General features: G+C 39.4%; 1 protein-coding gene across 1 annotated transcript; it reads right to left on the reverse strand.

Moving 5' to 3' along the window:
- Positions 1–1,079: 1,079 nt before the first annotated feature.
- CHRNA6 (cholinergic receptor nicotinic alpha 6 subunit) lies at positions 1,080–23,157 on the reverse strand. The gene is made up of 6 exons (XM_001381900.4): positions 22,089–23,157; positions 13,319–13,458; positions 7,243–7,287; positions 5,731–5,840; positions 4,637–5,621; positions 1,080–4,106 (listed from the first exon to the last, which is right to left on the reverse strand). The coding sequence occupies exons 1-6, from the start codon at positions 22,165–22,167 to the stop codon at positions 3,975–3,977; spliced, it is 1,491 nt and encodes a 496-aa protein (XP_001381937.1). The 5' UTR covers positions 22,168–23,157; the 3' UTR covers positions 1,080–3,974.
- Between the last annotated feature and the right edge of the window lie 3,539 nt (positions 23,158–26,696).

The following is a 26,696-nucleotide window of genomic DNA, read 5'->3' on the forward strand; positions in this document are numbered from 1 at the left end:
AAAATGTATGTCTCATAGTCAATGCCATGATAATGAGAGGAAAAACCTTATAAAACAGTAGTTCACATCATAAGCTCAAGGAATTATTTTTCAGAATTCCAGTACTGTTCCCAGGGAGCCACTTTCCCAAATTCACCAAATCATAACTTCTTAAGCAGCTAGGTGGCCCATTGGATAAAGTGTCAGGCCTGGAGTCAGGAAGACTCATTTTTCTGAATTCAAATCTGACCTTGGACATTTAGACTCTGGGCAAGTCACAACTTTATTTGCCTCAGTTTCCTCATCTATAGAATGAGCTGGAGAAGGAAATGGCCAACCACTCCAGGATCTTTACCAAGAGAACCCAAAAGGGGTCACAAAGAACCAGCCTCAATTGAAATGATTGAATAACAATAAACATAATTCCTTACATAAGTACTTTTATTCTAAAGACTCAAGGAAATGCTACAAAACTCCTTTCTCTCGACTTTATTAAAAGTATTACTTTAGGGATATTGAGCACAATAGGATAGCATTCCTGCACTCAAAGGGGAGTGTTCCATTCAGTCAACAAATTCAGCATTAGTCCTGGAATTGTCCCAATGGGGTTTCCCTGCAACACCCCTCCCAAACCCCAGAATCATAATTTCATATTGACTAAAAACACCACCCCCCATCTATAGAGACAAACCCTGACTACACTGGGTGGCCTTGTTGGTACAGTCAGTCAATATATATTTATTAAGCACCCACTATTTGCCAAGTATGGAAAGGACAAAGGAATTGAGAATTAGAAGTCCTGGGGTAGAATTCAATCTCTGCCACTTAACAATTTTGTGACCTTGAGCAAATAGCTTTAACTTTTATCATCTTCATTCTTCTCATCTGCAAAAAGGAGATGCCTATATCACCTGCCCCACAAAGTTATTGGGAGATAGCATATATGAAAAAGCTTTCTAATGGTCAGATGTCACATAGGAGCTCTTCCTCAAGCTGTTGGTGCTCCCCACTACAGAAGTCCGTTCAGCGGCCTCTCTGAGGACCCAGGGTCTCTGCCCAGGTTTGGCGTCACGGTCGAGAAATGAAGATGAGAAACACCGTGCATTCAACCCACATATGCAGGCATCACACACAGTGCTCTGCCATAGTATCATGGTTTGTTTATTATATAGGTTTTCAGATACATACACACAATCAATTCTCTATGTATGTGACATTCTACATTATACTTGGATATTATCAAATCACCTAAACAACGCTCTTGTGATGTTACTACAACAAAGAATTCTGTGATTATTTACTAGGTTTCTACAACACTCTGTGATAGATATGATTAATGTGAATAAAGCCTTTTATAGGTTAGTACCCCTTGACCTGCTGAGAGGATCACTGTGCTTTTGGTCAGCTTTCAGTATCATCATAATTGTTTGGGAGATGAACAACAAAACATATTCGTATCTAGGTGTGAGGACTTAAAGCAGATCTGTTTGGGGATTTTCCTCAATTTACAAGTTCTGTTTTTCTTTTGTTGCTTTAAAGTGCCTAGCAATGCTGCTTGGCTTCTGTTCCAACAAATTCATTGGAGTGTGGTAACTGTAGGAGAAGATTCATTATAGTACTTAAGCTTTTGGTCGTTTATTGTAGGGCCTTGGAGCGTGTCTTGTGCTTGAGAAAGGAGGGGTTATGGGCAGTAATCTTTGGGCTTGAATTCTGTAACTGCAATCTTTTTGGGGGTAATAACATAGGGGGCTTAAAGTAGGGTATAAGATTATTGATCCTATTAGTATTTGCTCTCATATTATTTCTCCTATACTGGGGAGAGAATAATAATCATAACAAGTCCATTAGTGGGGACAATTTGGAGAGAGAAGTCACAGAAGGGGATCAGCGGAGGGCCCTCATTCTGGGGTCTGTTTTGCTGACCTTCCTTCCTCAGATCATGACCTTGTCAATTGGTCGGGGTATGATGGCCTCCGGCATCAATTCCCTTTTTATTTTTTAAAGTAAGCGGCTTCATCTCGATTTGGACTTGACATATGTTGGATCCTAAGCGTTGGATGATAATTGGAAAGCAAACAAGAATGAGAAAAAATAAGACAAGAGCATATCCACAGGCAATAAGGGTGTGAATGAGACTGTTATGGGATACATAAGAAGAAACACTGTCATAAAATGAATTTGCAATAGATGAGACCAAATAAAGGGAAGTACTGGAATGGCTAATATCCACAATTTGTTTATGCAGTGTTTTCAGGTCAATAGAAAATTCTGAGGGGTTCCAAATTCCATATATGTGTTATTGTATATTTTCCCAAGGAATATCTGATTGATTATAAGGAAGGGGAGAAACACAAATCCATTTGTACTCAGCATGGCTAATTTAAATCTCACTTTTATATTCTGTAACTGATTGCCAATATAAATGATGGCTTCTTCTAAGACATTTAAACAAGCCTCTAACCCCTTATCTATGTGTTCTTGGGTTAAGAGAGCAAGTGAAACATTCTTAGAAAGATTGTCTACATGTTGTGCAGTGTGGACTGTTTGAACAAGAGCAGTAGTGGATGCAGCCAAGGATGCGATTACTGACAAAATTAAGGCTGCAATAAAACGTTTAGGATGACTTAGATTGTTAGAAATTCGTTGTAAGGCATAAACATCTGTATCATCATATCAATCAGTTGTCAAGTTCACAGGGAGCCTAATAAATGGTGGTTGTTTAACAATAAATACAGTGGTTGCAGAAATAGATGGATCAATACAGTTTGTCAAACTACATCCTGAACAAGAAATCTTAAAAGTTGTTTACATTCAGGGGTATTTTCAGGGGGACTTTCATGAGTTAACTGAATGGAGAATGTATCTATTGAGAAAACAGGGGATAACATTTGGAGATATGAGCGAAAATCTACTGACAGACAGCCTGAAGTTGGGTCAGACCCAACTTTTTAGTCTTTTAAGCCAGGAGTCCCAGTGGTGCCTTCAGCAAGGCACTTCAACAGAAGTCTCTTCCTTTGGCTCCAGTCACTCACCCAGAAAGCCTCCAGCGCAGAATCGTCCTCCAGGAGAGCTCCTCCCAGAAGAGCCAAGGAATGAATGAATCTTCTTTTTGGTCTTGCTTTTTACAACCCTTTGTTCACATCACTTCCTGCTGCTCCCCCTCTTCACAGGAACTAATCACAGTTTCCCAATGTGCCTAGCACTGCCCAGGAAAGGGCAGGGCTTGTGGCCTTTGGAGTTGTGAACTTTTTCTAGTTAGTGACTTGTGAACTCTCTTACTTTGTGTTAAATGAGGTACTTTAAGTTCTTGGTTGATTAACTCAAAATAGACAAAAGGAATAAAGAATTCCCTTTCACAGAAATGATGATGGATGTAGAATGAGGATTGAGGCTTTGGGGTGAGAGGCAGGGGAAAACAAATGACCCCTCAAAGAAGAAATCTATCCATCCCTTGGTCTTGCCTGTTAGTTTTCCTGAATACTACTAAATTATTTGAATCATATTGTAGAGACATGCATCGATCAACACAACTGACAGTATTTCACAATTTATAATCTTCAGGAAGGGCAATCAGGTGACTTTGACACTAGAAGGCATTGTAACATTGACAGAGAGCAAACCCAAAAAAACCCATAGGTTGATATGACTTGGTTCAGACACTCCACAGGTCAAATCCATTTCCTGAAACAGAACCATGAGAAACAGCAAAAATCCAATATAGCACAGGCAGGCTAGCATCCTGTTTTTTGGCACTACTGCCACAAAGGAGTTCTACATGTCACAAAAAAAGACATTACAGCAAGGACAGTCTTCTCTCTCATGCTAATAGCTTCCCTAATTAATGGTGGGGAGAGGCAGGGTTGGTGTGAAGGGGAAGATTTGTACAATTTGGGGACTTGAGGGATGGCCTCATCCCCTTTTCATTGTGTCAAGGAGTATTCACCAAATCTAGACCCTGCATTTCAGAAGGCAAAAGAGAAAGGAAGCAGACAAAGTTAGGATTTTACTGTGTTTCCAATTAGAGGTTGTAGAAATAATCCTGCTGTTCCAAATACACAAACAATTATAAACACCCAAAGAAACACTCGATCTACTACCATGGCCACGTATTTCCAGTCATCTTCCACCTGAAATCCAAAAAAAGAAGAAATGAATTTTCTTTACTAAAGACATCTTAGAGAATGGGATCTATTTTACTGCTTTTCCTCAATGGTCTTGTATGTCTAGGTTCTCCAGAATAACCGACTCCATTTCTGTTGATTACCACATGCTTAAACACTTCTTCTGTCTAATAAAAAAAATAATAATAATAAATGGTGATTATCAGAGCCCCTGATCTCTGTCACCAACATTACCAATGGGAGTGTGGAATTCCATCAGCTAAGAAAGTCTTAGATTTACTACCTACCACCAGGGAAATAATGAGGAATTTAGAATGAGGATTGAGGCATTGGGGTGAGAGGTAGGGGAAAACAAACTATCAATTTAGGAATATGTTTTGCTTAACTATATATTTTTATGATGTTATGGGTTTTGTTTTGGTTTGGTTTTTTTGCTTTTTCAATGGGCAATCAGGGGAAGAAGAAGAGAAGAAAATAGTATAGACCTGAAAATAAAAATAAAATTGAATTTTTTTAAAAGAAAGTCATGCAGTTACCTCCTTTGTTTCATTTTGGTTCCTCATGTTTTCTGCTATGAATTGGACACTATCAATCACATCTTTGACTTCAGATGAGTATTCCAAATGTTCTGTCATCCATTTTAAAGACTGATAACTTAATCTCTTCTTACTGGTAGCCAGCTCATTGGATTTGTTACAATGGCAACATTCCTGTTCTTCAAATAACTTGGGATCTCTACATTCAGCAAATTTGATCTTGGCAGGCTTCCTGGCAAACTCTTCAGAGTTTTTATCTGAACGCTTCTCCCTCTGCTTTTCCAGAGGCCTTCTCATCATTAGGATTTTTGGTAACATCTGAAGGAAAACAGTTTTGACCCATTTGGGCATGGTGTGTGTGGTAGGAGTCCGATAGTGAATATTTAGCACAAACACTGTCACTACAATGGAGAGTGTCACAAAAATCATGGTGAACAACAGGTATTCACCCACCAGAGGAATTACAAGGGAGGTGGAAGGGATAGTTTCTGTGATTACGAGCAAAAACACAGTCAGAGAGAGCAGAACAGAAATGCAAAGCGTCACCTTTTCTCCACAGTCTGATGGAAGGTAAAAAACTAAAACTGTCAGAAATGAAATGAAGAGACAAGGGATGATCAAGTTAATCGTGTAAAACATTGGTAGTCTTCTAATGTAAAAGGAATAGGTTATGTCTGTGTAGATCTCTTCACAACAGTTATACTTTATGTCATGCTTATAGCCGGAAGCATCAACTATCTCCCATTCACTGTTTTCCCAAAAATCATTCATATCCACTTTTGAGCCAATGATTAAAAGGTCAATTTTCGCTTTGTCGTATGTCCAGGAGCCAAACTTCAAGGAACAATTCTGATGGTCAAAAGGGAAAAAGGTAATATCCATAGGGCAAGAGCTTTTAAAAATAGCTGGCGGGGTCCAGCTTATCATGCCATCATATTTAAGAAGGGCTTTGGTCTTGCCTTCAACTTGGAAATCCCCAACAGCACTGAAAAAGAAACCGGGCAACACGGACAATGAGGCTTCGGCTATGTGGGGCCAGATGGAAGATAACGTATAGAGCCACCTTTTGAAAGGGAAAGAAAAACAGGGCTTACTTGTTATAGAGAACAATATCAGGCTTCCAAATTTTATCTGCAGGGACCCGAAGCAATTCAATTCCGTCGTATTCTGCCGGATTCCAACGTAATTTGTAATCATTCCAGATCTAAAAGAGAAAATGGCCATTTTCAAACCAGGTGTTCAGGAACTTTCTTCTGTTAGGTTCACTTTTACTTCCTCGTGTTCTAAAGTATTAACACAAATAATTCATGTATAACTCAGTGGAATTGCTTGCCAGCTCCAGGAGCGGGGAGGAAAGAGGGAAGGGAGAGAACATGAATCATGGAACCATGGAAAAATATTTAAAATAAATAAATTAATTTTTAAAAGACCAATAAATCTTAAAGAATAAAACACAAAGTATTTACACAAATAGTATTTACTTGGGTCTGGAGGTTCACATGAGTCCTGAGAAGGAAAGTCTGTCTCTATTAAACTGCTGTGATCTGAATTACCTAGGGGAATGGTGAGCAGGAATCCCCTTATAATCCCTGACACAGGTGATCAGTCAACTTTTAGATATCCTTATTGAATGGGGGAAATACTAGCCATATAAGGTGGTCTATTTCTAATCAGAAACTACCAATTTTTTTTTTAAACCCTTACCTTCTGTCTTAGAATCAATACTGTGTATTGGCTCCAAGGCAGAAGAGTGGTAAGGGCTAGGCAATGGGGGTCAAGTGACTTGCCCAGGGTCACACAGCTGGGAAGTGTCTGAGACCAGATCTGAACCTAGGACCTCCCGTCTCTAGGTCTGGCTCTCAAGCCACTGAGTTACCCAGCTGCCCCCTACTTAATTCAATTAATTTTAATCGGCCACAATGAAGTACCTTTTATGTGCAGACAACTATGCAAGGTACTAGGATTGTAAAAACAAAAAAATTTCCTGCCCTCAAAGAGTTTCCACTCCCTTTGGATGAGAAGAGAAGTAATAACAGATTTATAAATAAGTAAATATAAAGTATGCTCAAAGTCATTTAGGAATTGTGGATCAGGGAGACCGCTAACAATTGGAAGGATCAAGGAAGGATTCCCGTAGGACATAGAACTATGTTGAGTTCATGGTATTTCATTCCTTCCAAGCATGTCTGACTCTTTATGATCTCCTTTGAGGTTTTCTTGGCAGATACTGGAGTGGTTCGCCATTTCCTTCTCCAGGTCATTTTACTGATGAAGGAACTGAGGCAGAGAGGGTTAAGTGACTTGCCCAGGGTCACACAGATAGTAAGTGTGTCTGAGACCAGATTTGAACTCGGGTCTTTCTGACTCCAGGCCCAGCGCTCCTTCCACTAAACCACCTAGCTGCCTCATTAACCAGACCTCACAGAAATCTTTAATACTCTACTTCTGCAAATGGGGGATTGATTTATATTCTTTAAGATGAAATTTTGGGTGACAGAATATTTTGTTGGTGTACAAAGACAGGAACAGAGAGGGTCTGTGGATTTCAGAAAGAAGACATTACTTATCCAGTAAGAAACAGACAGAGGAGGAATTGGGATACATACATGGCGCAGCCACAGATTGGTTTCCATGATCTGGTTAACTTCATCCTAAAGGGAAAAAAATAATAACCTCCATATTAAATATCACAAATGCCATCGAACACAGTTGTATGTTAGCATAAAAATTTGGACTCCATTAACAATCAATCCTAGATTAGCCAAAGTAAGTGGAGGTAAATGGTGTGAATAACATTAAAAATAATAATACCCCCCCCAAAAAATTCACATTTGAATGTATACAATCAGAGAGAAGACACAGTCAGACTTTCTTGGACTCCCTCACATTTGCCTCCTTCTAAGTAAGGCCTCAGTCCCACTGGCTTCTTTTTTTTTTTTTTTAACTCTTGGCTTGTCTTGGCATCAGTTTTAGGACAGAAGAACCAGGCAATTGGGGTGAAGTGACTTGCCCAAGATCACACCACTAGGAAGTGTCAGAGACCATATTTGAACCCAAGTCCTCCTGACTCCAGGGCGGGCACTCTATACACTGAGCCACCCAACTTCCCTACGTTCTTCCCTATTGGCTTTGAAAGGGAATACGATGTCTAGTGCAAATATCAATAATATGGAAATGGGTCTTGATCAATGACACATGTAAAACCCAATGGAATTGCTCATTGGCTACGGGAGGGGGGGGTAGGAGGGGAGGAAAGGAATATGAATCAAGGACCCATGGGAAAATATTCTAAATTAATTAATTAAATAAAAATTTTCAAATTTAAAAAGAAAGGGAATGTGATGATATGCTGGGCTCAAGCTCCACATCTTTAGTGATGCTTTCCTTGAGCAGCCCAACCCACAGGGATCTCTCCCTCTATGGATTTCTCTAATTTTTATTGTCTCTAGATTGTACCCAGCACAGAGTAAGTATTTAGCAAATGCTTTGCCTCCCCTTCTGCTTAATAGAGTTGTAGAAAGAGCATCAGACTACAGTGAAAACAGGTTCTCATTCCAGTCCTGCAATGTGCTACTTATGTGATCTTGGGGCAAGGCATTTAACTTGAAGCTATTGCTTTCGGTATATCATTTGTCAGATGGTCATCAGAACACCTGCCCTACCTACCTCACAATTAACATACTCAAAATGCCTTTAAAAATGGGAAATACTATTTTTAAATCTGTTATTATTTTTTTTATCATATATAGCCTTCTGTCAGTGGTGGCTTTTTTTTTTTAACCCTTACCTTCCATCTTGGAATCAATGCTCTACTGGTTCCAAGGCAGAAGAGTGGTGAGGGCTAGGCAATGGGGGTTAAGTGACTTGCCCAGGGTCACACAGCTAGGAAGTATCTGAGGCCAGATTTGAACCTAGGACCTCCCATCTCTGGGCCTGGCTCTCCATCCACAGAGCCATCCAGCTGTCCCTTGGTGGTTGCTTCCTTGTGTTCTATGTCTCAATTCCAAATAAATATTAAATTTCTTGACGATGGGGATTTTGTCATGTTTCTCCAATGGGTTGCAAACAGTGGATATGCAATAAGTTGATTGAATAATTGATTCAGTTAAGGTAGAAAAGATTCCTCTTGCTATTGGTGATTAGACCCAGAATAGAAAGACTTTTAGAAATAGAAAGACAAAAATTCTCCCCTGTTCCAACAAAAAAGGAGCATGTTGCTCCTACGGGGACCCACATTTATAAAAATTATTTCTAATTATTCCAAATTATTTCTAATTAAACTAAAAGTTATTATAATTTTTTAAAAATTAGAAAAAGTAACTAACTTTAGTGCAAAAGCAGAAGACTCCATACTTAAAATCTCAAAATATTATAGTACCACCACCACCACCAGTGCTAATAACTGGGAGGCAGTTAGGTTCTACAATGGATAAAGTGCTGAGCCTGGAGTCAGGCTCTTGAGTTCATCTTCTTGAGTTCAAATCTGGTCTCAGATACTTACTAGCTGTGTGACCCTGGGCAAGTCACTTTTTTTAACCCTTACCTTCCGTCTTAGAATCAATACTGTGTATTGGTTCCAAGAAAGAAGAGTGCTAAGGGCTAGACAATGGGGGTCAAGTGACTTGGGCAAGTCACTTTTAACCCTGATTGCCTCTGTTTCTTCATCTGGAAAATAGGGTTTCCCAAAAGTCTTTGTTCCTCTTGTTGCATTTAGTGAAGCTGCCCTAAGAATTTTGGGACATCCTGTATAGTGCTTCAAAATTTACCAAGTATTTTGCATTTGAGTCTCACAGCAACCCTAGGAGGGAGATACTACAGTTGTCTGCTTGTTGAACCATTGAATGACAAAAACATTACTCTGAGAAAGGGTCCATAGGCTTCACCAGACGGCCAAAAAGCTCCGTGACACAAAATGCCTTAAGACACCTGCTAAGATATCATGAATGACTTTTTTAAAAATTTGATTAATTCTTAAACCTTTACCTTCTGTCTTAATATCAGCTTCCAAGGCAGAAGAGCAATAAGGTCTAGATAATTGGGGTTAAGTGACTTGCTCAGGGTCAAGCACCTAAGAAGTATCTTGTGTAATTGGAAACCTTGTGCCTTTGAACTACATTTCCCAGGAACCCACTTCCTGTCATTGTGTGCTAACATAGACAGGGGGATATTTTGGGTGGGTTCCTGGTCTTGCTCTCTTTGCTTTCTGTCATGACTGGTAGAGTGGGCTTTTTGAACAGATTGATTAGCCATGGGCATCTGGTTTTAATTTGTTATCTTTTTATTTTGTTATTTCTAATGATCATTAATAAATCTCTTAAAATATAATATTTAAATTATTGCATATTAATTTTTTATAGTCTGAGACTTTATTTGAACCCCCAACCTCCTGTCTCTAGGCTTATCTCTATGTCTACTGAGCCACCTGGCTGCCCCTGCTTTTAAACTAATAAGACAGGACTTAATCTAAACAACTACTTCCTAGGTTTTGAATAATGGTACACGTAAAACCCAGTAGAATTGCTCATCAGCTCCAGGAGAGGGGAAGGAGGAGGGGAGAGAAAGAACATGAATCATGGAACCATGGAAAAACATTACTCATTAATTAATTGATTGATTGATTAAAATGAAATAAACACTATTTCCCTGATCAAAGTAGTTATCTTGGAGAGCCTATAAATTTACTCCTGGGTAATTCTCTTATTATTCAAAATAAGTTTAGAACAGTTTTTTTGAAATTCTCCTTAGATTGTTAAGGATAAATTTAGGGGGGTTTAACTGAACATAAATTTAGTTGGTTGCCAGGGATTTAATTTCTAAATCCCAATAAAAATACTCAAATCAGTTTGGGAATTTTATGGTGGTTTAATTAATATAGAGGGAAGGAATTAAGAAAAAGAGAGAGGGAAAAGGGTATAAGATTTCTCCGGTCTCTAGCCTGAGCCAAGGGGAGTTCAGAGACCTTCCGGCCATGAGGCCTCCTCTGAGATGAGGGACCTTCTAGGAGAATGGTGTTTTTAGGAAAGGTAAAGGGAAAAAAAAAGGAATCAGCCTAAACTCCGAGAGAGCACAGGGAAGATGCCTCACCTAACCCACAATATTGAGCTTCTCCCAGTCACCGCACTAAAGACGCTCACAGCCAAACCCAGACAAAAGCTGTAGGCATGCCAAGACAGCAAGACGCCTAGCACGCTACCACCAGCCATGTCTCCATCACGAAATAGAGACTAGAGAGAGGAAGTGACACGAATATATAGACTCTTTTTTTTACATCACTTCCTGTGTTTCACATGTACCAGTGGTAGCTTAAACTTGACTTAGGACAGCCCAGGGGGAGTCTGTCAATTGTTTCTTATTTACCACTTGCTAGCACATGTCGGTCATAGGCCATCCTTCTCAACACTTAATCCTTAAGTAGGGGTGTAGACATTCCTGTTTGTTAGCCTAAGCAGAGTGGAATAAATCTAAAATTCACAATATCCTACAGTGCTTTTAATTTTAATTTTTTTCCATTAGAACATTTTACGTGTCTATGTATTTTATACCCTTAAAAAAAAGAATATGCTAGGATTTTTCCACCTGTGTGTTTTTGTCTTGCTTTTTTATGCTCCCTGATGCCAACTGAGAGTATGAATGAACCCACTGCACAATGAACCCAAATTGACAAGAAAGGAGCATATTAAATCCTACCTCTTTTGTAGATCTTTCCACTGAATAGCAATTCTGAGGCTAACTACTTGCCCTTATTTAATCTGCTCATGGGTTCTCAGCAATTTTTCTGCTCTCTGATCATTAATAATCTCAGATTTGCCACTCTAACTGTGCTTGGGCATCACAATTAAGATGAAGACAATTATTTTAGAGCTCAGCTTCATGAGAACCTGGTGTTTTCCTCCCTTCTCTAAGTAGTTGATGTTTTTTTAAAGCTGCTTCTAGGATATTCATGGTGATGGTTCTGCAAGATGGCAGAAAAAGCCTTGTGGGTTTTGAGGGTTTTTTAATATACCCATATTTGACAGAGATTCACTCTTTAAGGGCATATTTGATGAAGGCAACTAGGTAGCTGAGTGGTTTGAGAGCCAGACATAGTTAACACATGTATAACTCAGTGGAGTTGCTTGTCACCCCCAGAAGGGATGAAGGAAGAGGGGAGGGAGAAAAAAATGTATCGTGTAACTATGAAAAAATATTTAAAAATAAAAAAAAAATTTAATGAAAAAAAAATGAAAACCAGACATAGAGATGGGAGGTCCTCAGTTCAAATTTGGCCTCAGACTCATCTTAACTATGTGACCCTGAGCAAGTCACTTAACCTCTATTGCTTAGCCACTTCTGCCTTGAAATCAATTGATTCTAAGATGAAAGGTAAAGATTTTTTTTAAATTTATTTGATCGGGGGCAGCTGGGTAGCTCAGTGGATTGAGAGTTAGCCCTAGAGACGGGAGGTCCTAGGTTCAAATCTGACCTCAGACACTTCTCAGCTGTGTGACCCTGGGCAAGTCACTTGACCCCCATTGCCTAGCCCTTACCACTCTTCTGCCTTGGAACCAGTAGAGTATTGACTCCAAGACGGAAGGTAAGGGTTTAAAAAAAAAATTTATTTGATCTTTAAAAATAACTGACAGGCATTCATAGTTAGGTTTGATGAATAAACTGAGTGATCAATGGCATAATACTGTTTTAAATCTTTAAAAATTAGATGTGGCTATACATAAACAAAGAGACTGAGCCTGCATTCTTGGTGGCATGTAAAAGGCTCTGAAGCCAATAATACCAGATATATTTTAAACACAGAAATGTAGGATCACCTATATTTAGAGAGAGAAGGGACCTTAAAGGTCATCTAGTCCTGAACACATGGCCCATGACATTTCTGAGTGTTGAAAACTTGATTAAAATGTAATTTGGAAATAATTAACAAAATAAAAATACAATAAAACACAGATGATATTAATATATGGTTTTCTAAGCCTTGCAGGGATTGTTTTATATAATTTAGTGGTCCTATTTCTATTTAAATATGGTACCACCGGTCTAGTCCAACTCTCTTATCTTCCATATGATGGACCTGAGGCATAGACATTGGCCCACGCTAGATCAAGAGTGGCAGAAGTAGGATCTGAACCCAGATTTGTTATTGTTGTTTACTTGTTTCAATTGTGTCCAACTCTTTTTAATCCTAGTTGAGGTTTTCTAGGCAAAGATAGTGAAATGGTTTATTATTTCCTTCTCCAGTTCATTTTACAGATGAGTAAATGGAGGCAAACAGGAATAAATGACTTGCCCAAGGTCACACAGCTAAGTAAGTGCCTGAGGCTGGATTTGAAGTCAAGTCTTCCTTGGTCTAGGACCAGTATTCTATTCACTGCACTACCTAACTGCTCTGTATCACACATAGTAGGCATTAACTAAATGCTTATTGACTTAAATTTAGATTCTCTGATTCCAAATCCAGCACCCTCTCCACTACACCATGCTATCTTATTAGAATACTTGTACAGAATCCCAAAGCGAAGACTTTAAAGGATAGCAACTCATATTTACCTCTAGTCAAAAATTAGCCTCCTCACAGTTTGGTATAATGCAATGAGCACTGGCCTTGGAATCTAGTTTTGAATCCCAGTTCCACCATTTATAATAAGCTGTGTGACTAAATAAATGCTTCTTTCATTCCGCATCACTCACCACATTGGCCAGCTGGGTAATTGCCACTTCAAAATGCACCGTGACAGGATCAGACACATTTTCTACAGGCCTGATGAACTGGTTGTAATGAGAAAACAGCTTATGAAACAGGCGTTCTTCAGACTCACAAGCGGCATAACCTGCGTTGGACCCAAACAAAGGGAAATGTGGTATTTCATAGGCTTTCAAAGCAAAATGGCCCCATGAGTGAATAGAAAACTGAAGTCTTGGGAAATGGCAGCTAACTGAGGAAAGGCATTGCATAAAACTTTTGTGGTTAAAAAACCAATTCATGCAAGTTTTCCAAAGTGGTTTCTGAACAACTTGTTTTTGCCAGAAGGCCTCAGAAGTTAGGAGGACTCTTCTGCAGGGGCAGAATCTTAAGAACGATGGAACTTAAGTATGGTGGTGAGGTTGATTTTTCAATGTCTGATTGACAAAATGTGTTAGTTCAAAGGAAGCAGCATACAAATTTCTCTCAAAATGTCTTTAGCTAGGGGCATCTGGGTGGCTCAGTGGCTTGAAAGCCAGACCTAGAGATGGAAGGTCTTGGGTTCAAATCTTACTTCAGACACTTCCTAGCTGTATGACCCTGGCCAAGTCACTTAACCTCCCATTGCCTAGCCCTTACCATTTTTCTGCCTTGGAACCAATACACAGTATTGATTCTAAGACAGAAAGTAAGGGTTTAAAAAAAATGTCTTTAGCTGCAGTATTTTTGAAAATAATGAGCATATTTTCAGTTTCTGTTTCTTAGCCACACATTCTACTCCTGTGTGGCTGTTATACCAAGGCTGAAGTTTTACTGTGGCATCTTTTTTCAATCAAAAGGAAAATTTCTTACAGAACCTTAGTGCTGGAAGGGCCTTTGGGCTCCATTTGAGATCATCTAATCCATCTTTCTATTCAGTGCAGAAATTCCTTCTTTAATATCTCTGAATTGGTCAACCACTGCTTAATGCTCAGGAAGTCACAGCAAAATTTCCTTTTGCAAAATGCCACCAGGTTAGAGCAGTATAATGGCAAACCACGATTCCAGCAGGCTAAAGACAAAATACATTATCTGCCCTCAGCCCGACGGGTGATGACCTGTACTCTAATGAAAGAGAACATTTGATGGGCAAGTAGCAGCCAGAGTGTGACGTTATGTTAGAAAGATGTCAATGAACCATTATGAAGGCTATTGTAAAAAACACTATTGTGGAAAAATATATACTGGACCTCAAAGTCAGAAAATACCAATTGAGTCTCAACTCTGACATTTATTAATATTATTACCCTTCATCACTAACACACCACTAACCTTGAAGAGTTCCTGTGAGATTCAAACATCTTCGTCGAGCCATTGGTTTGTCTACATTCCTTCCCCAGCAAAGCACTTATGTTGTTTATTGATGACCTGAGAAGTCTCAGGTGAGGATCACAGTTCCTGTAGCCCTTAGTGGGATAACAGGGAAGTCTAGCATCTATTCTGTGTTATTTGTGAATGACTGACAAGTTTACTATTCTTGAACCAATGGGAGGTGAAAGGTTTACCTTCAGCCCCCCAAAGATGTCTGTCTTAGAGAGGGAGTAGGTCTATATCTTTCTTATTTGTAAGTGATGTTTTTGCTTTTACTTAATCTGATTAAATGCTTCATATATTAATGACCTGGAAAAAGTGACTCAATGAAGCCTATAGCTGGGAAAGTAATGATTGGGAAAAGCCAATGAGATGGGGATCATAAGATCTATGATATTTGATTGGAGGATCCAGTCACCACCCTAAGCTAATGATGTCACTTCCTTGCTCAAAAGTTAGCTTCAGCAATCCCTTATTATCTAATTATTATTATTATTATTTTGTATAAAACACAAAGCCGGGGCAGCTAGGTAACTCAGTGAATGAAAAGCTAGACCTAGAGACAGGAGGTCCTGGGTTCAAATCTGGTCTCAGACACTTCCCAGCTGTGTGACCCTGGGCAAGTCACATTGCCTAGCCCTTACCACTCTTCTGCCTTAGAACCAACACATCATATTCCAAGACAGAAGGTAAGGGTTTAAAAAACAAAAAACACAAAGCCTTTTATTAGTCATTCAAAGCACAATATAATCCTTAATCTATCTTTCCAGGCTAATTACATATTACCCTCATGTATTTTCTTTTTTCTTCTTTTTTTAAATTCTTAATTATTGATACAAAAATAATTGATCCTCACAGGAACTCTTCAAGATAAGTGATGTGGGTATCATTCCTATTTTATAGAAGAAGAAAATGAAACTCAAAAGGATTTCCCTAGGTAATAATGTTAATAAATGTCAGAGTTGAGACTCAGCTCATATTTTCTGACTTTGAGATCCAGTATTTTTTTCTATAATATAATACAATTGACTCTGGATCAGAAACACAGTAAGGGTCAGGCAATTGGAGTTAAGAGACTTGCCGAGGGTCATATGGCTAGTAAATGTCTAAAGCTAGATTTGAACTTAGTAAGATGAGTCTTCCCAACTCTAGTCCTTGCATTCTGTCCACCCACCACCTAGTGAAAGTGCAAATACACAAATTCAAGCTCAAGTAAGGAAAAACTTCCTCACAGTTCCAGAACTCTACAAGTCCAGGTATCTCTTCCATATCATGATTTTCCCCATGGTGATTTTGATATATCTCCGGTTGGCATAAGAAATTAAATGAGAATTTTGGGAGAGTTTTGAAGAAGTTTTAGATGATCCACAAAGGCCCCCAGATGACACAGAAAAAGTTTAGAAACTCAGAAATGCATAAAATATAAAAAACCATAATAATCACAATATTATATGATATCAAAATATGTTATCTTCTAATACCACAAATGTACACACTATCTTTTTTAAAATTAAAATAAGTAAAAAATTAAAGTTTGCGAAAAGAACTCAAAAGCCAACAGATGACAAAGGCTAGAAATGCTCATGTTGATTTACATATAGCCTATGACCAAATACTTAACCCAAATTTTACAATAAGGTACTATAAACACCCCCCAAAAAGAAAAAGAAGATATTCAGACTTCTTCTCTGATAAGAAGGGAGAACCAGAAAGATTTACACTGACTTTCCAAATGGGACACTGTTCCCCTATGCCCCCCTAATGTGGAAAGGATACCTGTATAACTGGCTACTTCAGTAGTTTTTCTTCAATGGAACATTTCAATCATGTATGACCATTTATGAGCGCTGGATTTGGACTCATAGGACCTACGTTCAAATTTTGGTTCTACTACTTCCTACCACTGTGCTCTTGGCAAGTCACTTAATCTCTCTGGGCCTCCCTCAGATTCCTCATCTATAAAATGGAGGGATTGGAATGGATGCCCTGTGAGGTCCCTTCCAGTTCTAAATGTATAATCCAGAGAGCCTGGGTTATAGAAGGGAATTTGTGCTCATGGACAAGTTGAGCTACATAATTTCTAAGGCCTCTTCCAAGTCTGATCTTCTATAATGATATGATTGTGATTTGGTGAAACGTGATCATTTATATAAACTACAAAGCAACTATTAATGTCAGATGTTACATATTTTTTAAGCTTCTTGGCATTCAAAGCCCTCTATAATCTGTGTCCCAATCACTGTTCCAATCAGATATCCCTCTACTACTGTTCTCAGACTTGCATTTCTAGCCAAAGCAATTTATTCAGTTCCCTCAAACACAGCATCGTGTAGATTTTAAATTGAAAGAGCTCATGTGGACCAAATACCTCCTCATTTAGAGGTGAGAATACTAAGACCCAGAAAGGTTCACTCATTTTGCCCAAAGTCTTATACTTTCTAGGATCTGAGAATTGAGATTGCCCTGACCACTCTGAATCTGAATCCCCATCATTTCTCAGGGCCATGTGCAAGTCCTTCATCTTCTAAGAAGCCTTCCTGGACTCTTCTAGGTCTTCTCTGAATAGATGTAGCACTCCTTGGCTATAGTATAGTAGTCATCTCTCGGTAACTGAGGACGACGATTGTCTTTGTGCGTTTTCATCTATGGTGTATAGATGAGTGTGTACAAAGATACTTGTGCATGAAGGAGATTTAAGTGGAAAAGTCGATGCACAGAGATAGTCCCACTCTCTCGGCGTTGGAAGCCTGGGTCCAGTGGCACGAAAAATCGTTCCACCTGGAGACTTCGTCAGCTGCATTGGATGGCCATGTTGTCTTTTGTGCTCCAACACGCCCTAAGCACTCCACAGTGCTTTGCTGGGTCGCCATCTCAGCCGTTGAACCTTCTTATTGGTTTCTTCCGTCTGTTCAGCCGAAGCATAAACCATGGCTATACCATTCATTAATAATATATAGTCAACAAATAATATATGGCCTGTATTATTTGTTATTGTGCAATCATTTTAGTTGTGTCTAAATCTTTGTGACCCCATTTGGGCTTTTCTTCACAAAGGCGCTGATATAAACCTTAAAATTTCTTAGACTTATGAATGTTGGAAATTTCCCCATTGGGAAATTTCATACTTGAAAAATTTCCTACTGATAGTAAGAACTCTATTGGAATGTGAAACTCCTTGGCATGGGAGGATCCTTCTCCTCCCTACGTAAGACTATTTTAGGACAGAAACCTTTTGCTAAACAATGAAAAGGGCTTTGACCTATGCTTAAGCATAGAACAGGAAGTTCTTTGAGTCATGATTGATTTTAGAATTGATACAATAGAGATACTTGGAATGACAGAACCAGATCTTGGAACTTACAATCTCCACCCTACTCAGAGTAACAGGATTTAGGAAGGGTTGCAGCAAAGATCAAAATTTAATTATTTGAGAATATGACCTTCAACAGACATGTGCAAAGGAAACAGACCTCTGGGCAGTCCTGGGTTAAGCTAGAGCCACCATTGGCACAGGGGTGACATTGACAGTGATTGGTAGATGTGAGAACTGAGGGGAGGGGACTTAGATGGTTTCCTTAAAGATAGCGGGGTCTGAGGAGAAGTGGAGGAGGTTTTGCTCTAGGAGGTTTTGCTCTGAGAGGTTTTGCTCTGAAGGGTCTGAGAGGAGAGAGGTCCTGGGGGGAGAGCTCCTGGAGAGATCTGAGAGGAGGGCTTGCTTTGAAGGAGGCTGGAGGTGGAGACCCCTGAGACTGTTTCTCCATTTTGGTCATGTGAGTGATAGGGACTGATCTCTTTTCTTTGCCTCAGCTATCTAAGGGTTTGGGCCTTTGGCCTAGCCTAAGCAGAGGGGGTATTAAGCCCTATTCTCTTCTTTCCCCTTTCTCTCTCTCTCTCTCTCTCTCTCTCTCTCTCTCTCTCTCTCTCTCTCTCTCTCTCTCTCTCTCTCTCTCTCTCTCTCTCTCTCTCCCCCCCCCCTCTCTCTCTATCTCTAATACCTTTCTTCCTCCTGTTTGTAATTAAAAACTCCATAAAAGGTTGATTGCTGACTTGAGTTTTCATTTAGGAATTACATAGCTGAATTCCTTGGTGACCTTAAATTAATATATATCAGTCTTTTAAAGTGATTTCCATATCACACTGAACTGATTGACCATTTCCTTCTTTTGCTCATCTAACAGCAGAAGAAAATGAAGCAAATAGGGACTTGCCCAGGATCACACAGCTGGTAAGGGTCTCAGGTTGCCTGGTGTTCTCCTGTACTCACCTAGCTGTTTATGTTATTAGTCTTTTTTATGCATGTATGACTTGATTCTAGAAAGAGATTATAAGATCACTGAAGACACGATTAGTAGCTTCTTAATAATAATAGCTAACATTTATATAGAACTTCCTGTGTGCCAGGCACTTTTTTTTTTACAACTTTTTTACATTTTACAATTTTTAAAAATTTTACAAGTATTATCACATTTGATCAGCCCTGGAGGTAGGTGCTATTATTATCCCCATTTTACAAATGAAGGAACTGAGGCAAACAGATATTACCTAGGTAATTTCTAATTACCTTATCTTTTTTAAAGTGCATTTTTTCTTTTTTTTTGCATTTTTTCAATATTTTGAAAAAGAAAATCTCTTTTGTCAGACTATATATTCTTATGCAATTTCTAGTTATGCTTCGTTCACTTCCCATTGATGAATTGTGGCAGGGAGGGCACAGGGGTAAGACTGGGTTCTCCAAGGCTGTACGTGTGGAATGTATGCTCCATTAGGTTCTAAGCTAGAAAGGTTTTCCATTTGGACCTGGTGACACTGTAAGACTTTCATTTCAGGATCCACCTAACTAGCCACTTTTGGAGAAGCTCCTCATTACACTGGCTCCACCAACAAGGTGATTAAGTATTTTGGCCATGGTAACTTTGAAGACCAATTACTACTAATTCAGAGAGAAGTCACAGTCTATATTTGATGGAAAGACAACCTATCATAGATCATAGATCAAGATCATAGAACCCAGGAGAATTTAATGTACTGGACACAGCAGGAAAAAAATAAAAATTTGTGGATGGAGCCATCAGCTGATATATAACATAGACAAGATATAATGCACAACATCATAACGTCTTAAAATATCACCTCCACAGGTTGCATTTAAAAATTTTAAATTCCAAGTTCCATGCCTCACCCAGAGCAGTTAGTCATTAAATGTTTGCTGATAATTCTAGTTTTAATAAGAGATTTGGTGCCTAAAAGACTAAGGAGCTAAACTGAGGATTTCCTGCTTTAGAATGGATAACTCTTGCAAAAAGTTCAAACGGACTAAAACACCATTGGACATTTGGGACCAGATACAAAATTCAGCTAGAACTTCACTTTGGTCTCCCACGTTTTTAACTGGAACCCTCCCATTGCCCCATCTTCCACTCCAACTAATTCTCTTACCCATGCCAGTGTTTTGTGACCTGAAGTTTTGGGCTGGGGGGGGGGGGAGTAAGAAAGGGGAGAAGATGAGGGGGAAGGAAGGTAAGAGATAGGACTCAGATTTTCTAGTTGAGACACTATTTATAGCTCACAAAAGTTCTAATGGCAAAGATTTCTATTATTCATGGGAAAGTCCTGTCCTTGCTTGTCTTCAGGCTGACTTGCTTTTAAAATAAGCAAGGAGCTTAGCAAGGCAGCCCAATATTGTCATGAAGCAAAGCTAATGTCACAGTGATTTCACCCAAACCCTAAAATGTCCTATCTTGTTACATTCAACTTTGCAATCCAAATCATTTAGAGTTTTGCAAGGCTCATAAAAGAGAAAATAGAGTGGATTACTTTTTTGTAACTTCATTTTCTATAGAGATTTTTAAAAACCCACAAACTTGTATCATTACTTGTTTTGTTGATATTTTTAGTAACCTATTTCTGGAGGAACTTTACAAATATATCAATCATACTTCTCAGTTATTTTTTTCATGATGGGGGTGGGTGTGTGGTATGGATTCATAATTTTCTTTGGTATGAGAAATTCCCAGAGAGGAAACTCCCTCCACCAATGCAGATCTGGTACCTCCTCTAAAACTTACTGAAAACTGATATTGGGAGGAGGTACTGGTACTAAAAGGTTAAATTCTTCTTCTCCCATCCCTTCCGGTCCTCTCCCTTCCTTTCTTTTTTTTCTCCCCTCTCTCCCTCTTCTCTCCCTTCATCTCTTCTCTTTCTCTCTCTCCCCTCCTCTCTTCTCTCACTTCCTTCTCTTCTACTAAGAGGTTAAGTAGTCACCCTATGTTAAATGCAAGATTTGAACCCAGGAATTTCTGACTCTGGGGCTGGCTAATGAAGAATCATTACTCCACATGGAAAAATTAAATACATAAAAAACAGTCCAATAGTTCCTCTTAGCTCTTCTCTTGACTTGAGATAATTCATTTTCAGAATTCAATGTCCCTATGGAATGCAATCTTTATGCAGAAATTGTTATTCTATGAATTTCCCCAGGAGACTTTATATACATTTAAATTGAGCAGCTCCAAAAGGACCTTTCACTTCCTTCAAGCTCATAAAGTTTGTTAATAAAATGAGCAATAACCCTGGCCTGACCAAAAAATTGCTTGCTGTGATGTGTCAGGAGCTTCCAAACAGAGAGAAGCTCTATAAATACAGGTTCTCATTATTGTCATCATAAATAATGACAAGGAGGAAGTTTCTAAATTGGCAACTCATAGAAAAGGGGGAATGATCGTTCCTTAGAGAAAACACATTTTTTCCCCTCTACAATATTCTAGAGGAAACCTCTGTGAATATGAAACTGACATTCCCTTGCATATCCAGCAGCATATAAAATTAAAACGAGGTTCATTGCAACCTACTGCTGTTCTTTCCTGATTTTTACCTTTAAAAAGAGAATGTTTCACTTTCTGGGGGAGATACCGGCATAACGAAGGTCCTTAGACATAGATGATTATCCACAAAACTGATGGAATGACACCTGGATGATGAGATTTTTTTGTTTTGTTTTTTTGGATGATAGTTTTTAATAAGAATTCGAATCAAACCAACAGCAAATACATACCAAGAGAGACACAAATAGGAAACCTCATCCCTAGCCAGTGGTTTTTAACTCCTGGAATTAACTGTCCTCCCAGTGCTATAAGGGAGAAGTAAACCCACAAAGTGAAAGGCACGCTATTCTATTCCACATCACAATTTTCCCCAATTCGGTCCTCTACCCCTAATACTAGGCTCCTTAATAGAAATTTACATATATTAAGTAATGCACTCAGCAATGGCAGTTTCTTTTCTTTTTTTTTTTTGGCTGAAACTAACATACTCAAGTTTTAAATGCTTCAGTCATCTATGTTTAAATGAAACAGCTAAAGAAAAGAGAGATTAAAAGCATTTGTTTAAATCAGGCTCATGGAACAAAGCAGGTTAATCATCAGAACCTACCTTTAAAGAAAGATATGAATAGGCACAGCCAGAGATACGGACCAGAGTGGAGGCGCATCTGCCAGGTCTCCATCAGCATTATCCAAACCCCCTCTGAGATCTCTTTCTGGATAAAGATATGTGTCCCAGGGCTGCCAGGCAGCTACTTGGTACAGCCCCACTCTGGGCACACTACAAATTCCTACTGCCTTCTGCAGAATAACAACATTTACAAAACACACACAGTTGTCCCTGATTTCGGAGAGGGAAGCTCTCAACAAAAGCAGCCTCCAAAAAAGGTGAATCAAACTGATGTCAGATGACTCATCTCGTTTCCAGTCACCCGGCTCTCTTTTAGTGCCTGGATAGGGAAGAAAGACAGTAAGAGTCACAAAAGAGGAGGCAGCCAGCTACCAGCTCTGCTTCATTCATATAACTGTCTACGGCCAAACTTCCATTTTCTAAATCATCTCTGGAGTTGACTAGCCAATCAATATTTATTGATCACTTACTGTGTAAAAAGTCCTGATCCTTTTCCCTTAACTCTTTCACAAGCTACCCTGAGGAGGCTTAACCAAGGCGTAACAAGAAACCCTCTAGTTTTCTAACTGATAAATAAAAACATAAGAAAGAACTGATCAATAGAAATGCTAAAGACAATTTATATATGCATAGTTTGGGGGTGAGGTCTTCTATAGTGGAGGGAGGAGATGGAGAGGGTAAGATCCTGGGAATATTAAAGATAAAAAAAAAAACCAGAATAAACCTGTTTTTCAACCTGCATTTTCAAAAACTTTACTCTAACGCTTTGGAAAAGGAAGTATGTTTCAATACTTCATGAATTCAGAGTTTCACTGGTGTGGGAATCCCTCCACTAGGGACCTCCATCTACGATTTGGTCAGTGCTCTCAGAGAGTTCCATAAGTCAAACCATTAATCACTCCATGGCCAACCTGGTCATAAGATGCTCCATCTGTTCAACTGTCTTAACAGGACAAACATTGCTGGGGCCATATTCGAAGCATTTCTAGCCTGGTAAGACTTATCAGAATAGGACTCCAGAGCTGAAATAGCCACTTGTTGGACGTGTCATAGGTGTGCATTTAATATAAAATATAACCCCCTTATTCCTTTTTTTATAGACACAATTTATTATATTTATGTTTATGTTTTATCTTTAACAACAAATTTCCACATAAGTTTTCCAAATGTGTAATTAGAGTTCTGGGGAGCAAATCCTAATTACACACAAAGTTATATGATTCGTGTTGTCTCCCTCCCAGAGTTGACAAGGATTTCAGTCTGGGTGTAACCCCTTATTTCACCAAACTAAAGGGCACAAGAGGTCATTCAGCTCTCTGGCTTCATGAAAGAGGTTGGCTAAATTGTCTGGTGCCTATCTGAAGCCCTGACTTGGGGAAATCCTGTGGGCGACCTGTCTGGACACTAAGACTGGGGCTGAAGTTAAACCTGGTCAATCATAGATGCAGAAGAGATGTCATTGGCCTTTTTTATAAAGCTTTCTTTGACTCAAGAATCGTGCTTCCATTTCTCTGGAGATTTATCACTTGGCAAAAATAGACCTTATCTGACTGGACGATCTTGGCCAGCAGCTTGGAAGTTTTTTAGGTAGGATGGCCAGGTGATCCTTCTCTCTCTCTCTCTCTCTCTCTCTCTCTCTCTCTCTCTCTCTCTCTCTCTCTCTCTCTCTGTCTTTCTCTCTCTTGATCCTTCTCTCTCTGTCTCTCTCTCTCTTTCCCCCTCTCTCTTCCTCCTCATTCTCCTTCTCTTTCTCCCTCCCTCTCTCTCTCTCCCTCCCTTTCTCTCTCCTCTCCCTGTCTCTCTCTCTCCCTCTCTCTCCTTATCCCTCTCTCTCCTCTCTGTCTCTCTCTCCCTCTCTCTCCTCTCTGTCTCTCTCTCTTTCCCCCCTCTCTCTCTTCCTCCATCTCTTTCTCCTCTTTCTCCCTCCCACTCTCTCTCTCCCTCCCTTCTCTCTCCTCTCCCTGTCTCTCTCTCTTCCTCTCTCTCCTGATCCCTCTCACTCCCGCTCTGTCTCTCTCTCTCTTTCCCCCTCTCTCTCTTCTTCCTTCTCTTTCTCCTTCCCTCTCTCTCTCTCCCTCCCTTCTCTCTCCTCTCCCTGTCTCTCTTTCTCCCTCTCTCGCCTGATCCCTCTCTCTCTTTCTCTTTTCCCCCTCTCTTCCTCCTTCTCTTTCTCCTTCTCTTTCTTCCTCCCTCTCTCTCTCTCCCTCCCTTCTCTCTCCTCTTCCTGTCTCTCTCTCTCCCTCTCTCTCCTGATCCCTCTCTCTCCCTCTCTGTCTCTGTCTCTCTCTTTCTCCTTTTCTCTCTCTCCTCTCTCTCTCTTTCTCACTTTTACTAATAAATAATTATAAATTAAAATATAGCCTCTAAGGATTTTTAAATCATAGCTCATAAGAGGGATTCCTTTCAAGCACGAGTTAGGCCACGACATCCCTTCCAACTCTAAAAGTCTATGATTCTGTGATTCAAGAACCCAGGGTCATCTCTACACAAGGATGGGTGCCAGGAGAGAACTACAGATTTAGAGCTGGAAGAGACATTAAAATCTGATTCAAATCCCTTATTTTATAGATAAGGACATGAAGCCCAAAGATATTATGTCTTGTCCCTGAACCCTTAATAGAGAAATACAATATAATTTAACCTTTTTTTGATGTTTCAAGGTCTTAATGTGCCTCAAAATCATTATTCTGAACATCACATATTAGTACTCCTTATTTTAGGGAATTAGCTAGTCCAAATGACTCTTTTTTACACATTGCGAAACTGAAATAATTTATTACATCTCAGTAACTCTTTACCTGTTTTTTAAAAGTCAATCGCGGGGGCAGCTGAGTGGCTCAGTAGCTCAGTGGATTGAAAGCCAGGCCTAGAGATGGGAGGTCCTAGATTCAAATCTGACCTCAGACGCTTCCCAGCTATGTGACCCTGGGCAAGTCACTTGACCCCCATTGCCTAGCTCTTACCACTCTTCTGCCTTGGAGCCAATACACAGTATTGACTCTAACACAGAAGGTAAGGGTTTAAAAAAAATAATTAATTAATTTTTTAAAAAGCCAATCAGCTCTCCTTTCCTCATCTTTTTTGCCCCTAGTAAAGTGAGTTTTTCCATCTCTTGGGTTACTTAGGTACTTATCTAAAGGGGTCATTTTGTATAACATTGTTAATAATTACCCCTAAATTTAGGGAAATTGTTGAAAATTTTGTCAGTTAATGTTATGACTACACTTGTTCTATCTCAATGTAATCAAGAACATACCAAAATATTAATCATGTCCTATCAACATTTTCTGAGGCCATCAATTTCCCATATTCCTAAATTTGTTCCGGTCTGTGTCCTTGGTTTTTATCCCAAGTGGTCACTTTGTTGACTGATAATTATTCATTCCCTCCCTGGTAAGATCTGATGCCTTTCCATAACCAAAAATACCTCCTCCACTGACATTCCTGGATGCCTGAAATTAGCAGCATTCTCTCCCTCCTTAAAAGGTTAAAGCCCTGTTAACTTAGCAATCACATCTGCATTCTGCAGGGATTTGTTTCATCTATCAGCTACTTTTTTCCAAGCAGCGAACTCTTGAAAGAACGGAAGAAAAGACTCTCAAAATGAAATAGAGTAACTTTGGAGATCACCAATTCCCTATAACTTGGAGGTCTTTAAAATGAAACAAATGACCATTAGACAGGGCTACTCGAAATTGGAGGAATTCTTGCACAGGATCAGAGGTTGGTTCCTTCTGTAAGTCTGAGTTCTATGATGCTAAGTTATGCTTAGAAAGAGGTCAGGAACATGATTCTCTGTCTAGCCCTGACAGGGAGGGAGGAAGTGCTGCTGGAGAAGGGCAGAGCTAGCCAGGGCTGAAGGGGACCTATTGGGTAGGGTGGCTCTTGAAGGCATTTGGTCCTCTGAAGGAAGGAATAGATGGAAAGCAGTGATAGAAAGGTACTCCTTACCTACTTTACAATTCTCTCTAGGATCAATCTTGGTCATTCATCTACTATCAACTTTTAAAATAATCCATTCTTGGGGCACAGCTGAGTGGCTCAATGGATTGAGAACCAGGCCTAGAGAAGTTCTGGGTTCAAATTTGGCCTTGGACACTTCTTCATTGTATGATCCTGGGCAAGTCACTTAACCCCCACTGCCTAGCCCTTACCACTCTTCTGCCTTGATTCTAAGATGGAAGACAAGGGTTTTAAATAAAATAAAATAAAATAAAATAAAATAAAATAAAATAAAATAAAATACTCCATCCTGGGGCAAGTAGGTAGTTCAGTGGATTGAGTGCCAAGCCTAGAGATGGAAGGTCCTGGGTTCAAATCTGTGCTCAGTCACTTCCTAATTGTGTGACCCTGGGTAAGTCATTTGATCCCAATTGCCTAATCACAGTATTGATTCTAAGATAGAAGGTAAGGGTTTTAAAAATTAAAAAATAAAGAAAATATTCCATTCTACATTGTATACAGTAATAGCAATATGTGGAATGGTCAGTTGTGACAGACTTAGGTACTCTCAACTATACAATGATTCAGGATAATTCTGAGGGACTTATGACAAAGAATGCCATCTGCCTCCAAAGAAAGAACAGT

The sequence above is a fragment of the Monodelphis domestica genome, chromosome 1, assembly GCF_027887165.1.
Source record: "Monodelphis domestica isolate mMonDom1 chromosome 1, mMonDom1.pri, whole genome shotgun sequence".
Lineage (NCBI taxonomy): Eukaryota > Metazoa > Chordata > Mammalia > Didelphimorphia > Didelphidae > Monodelphis > Monodelphis domestica.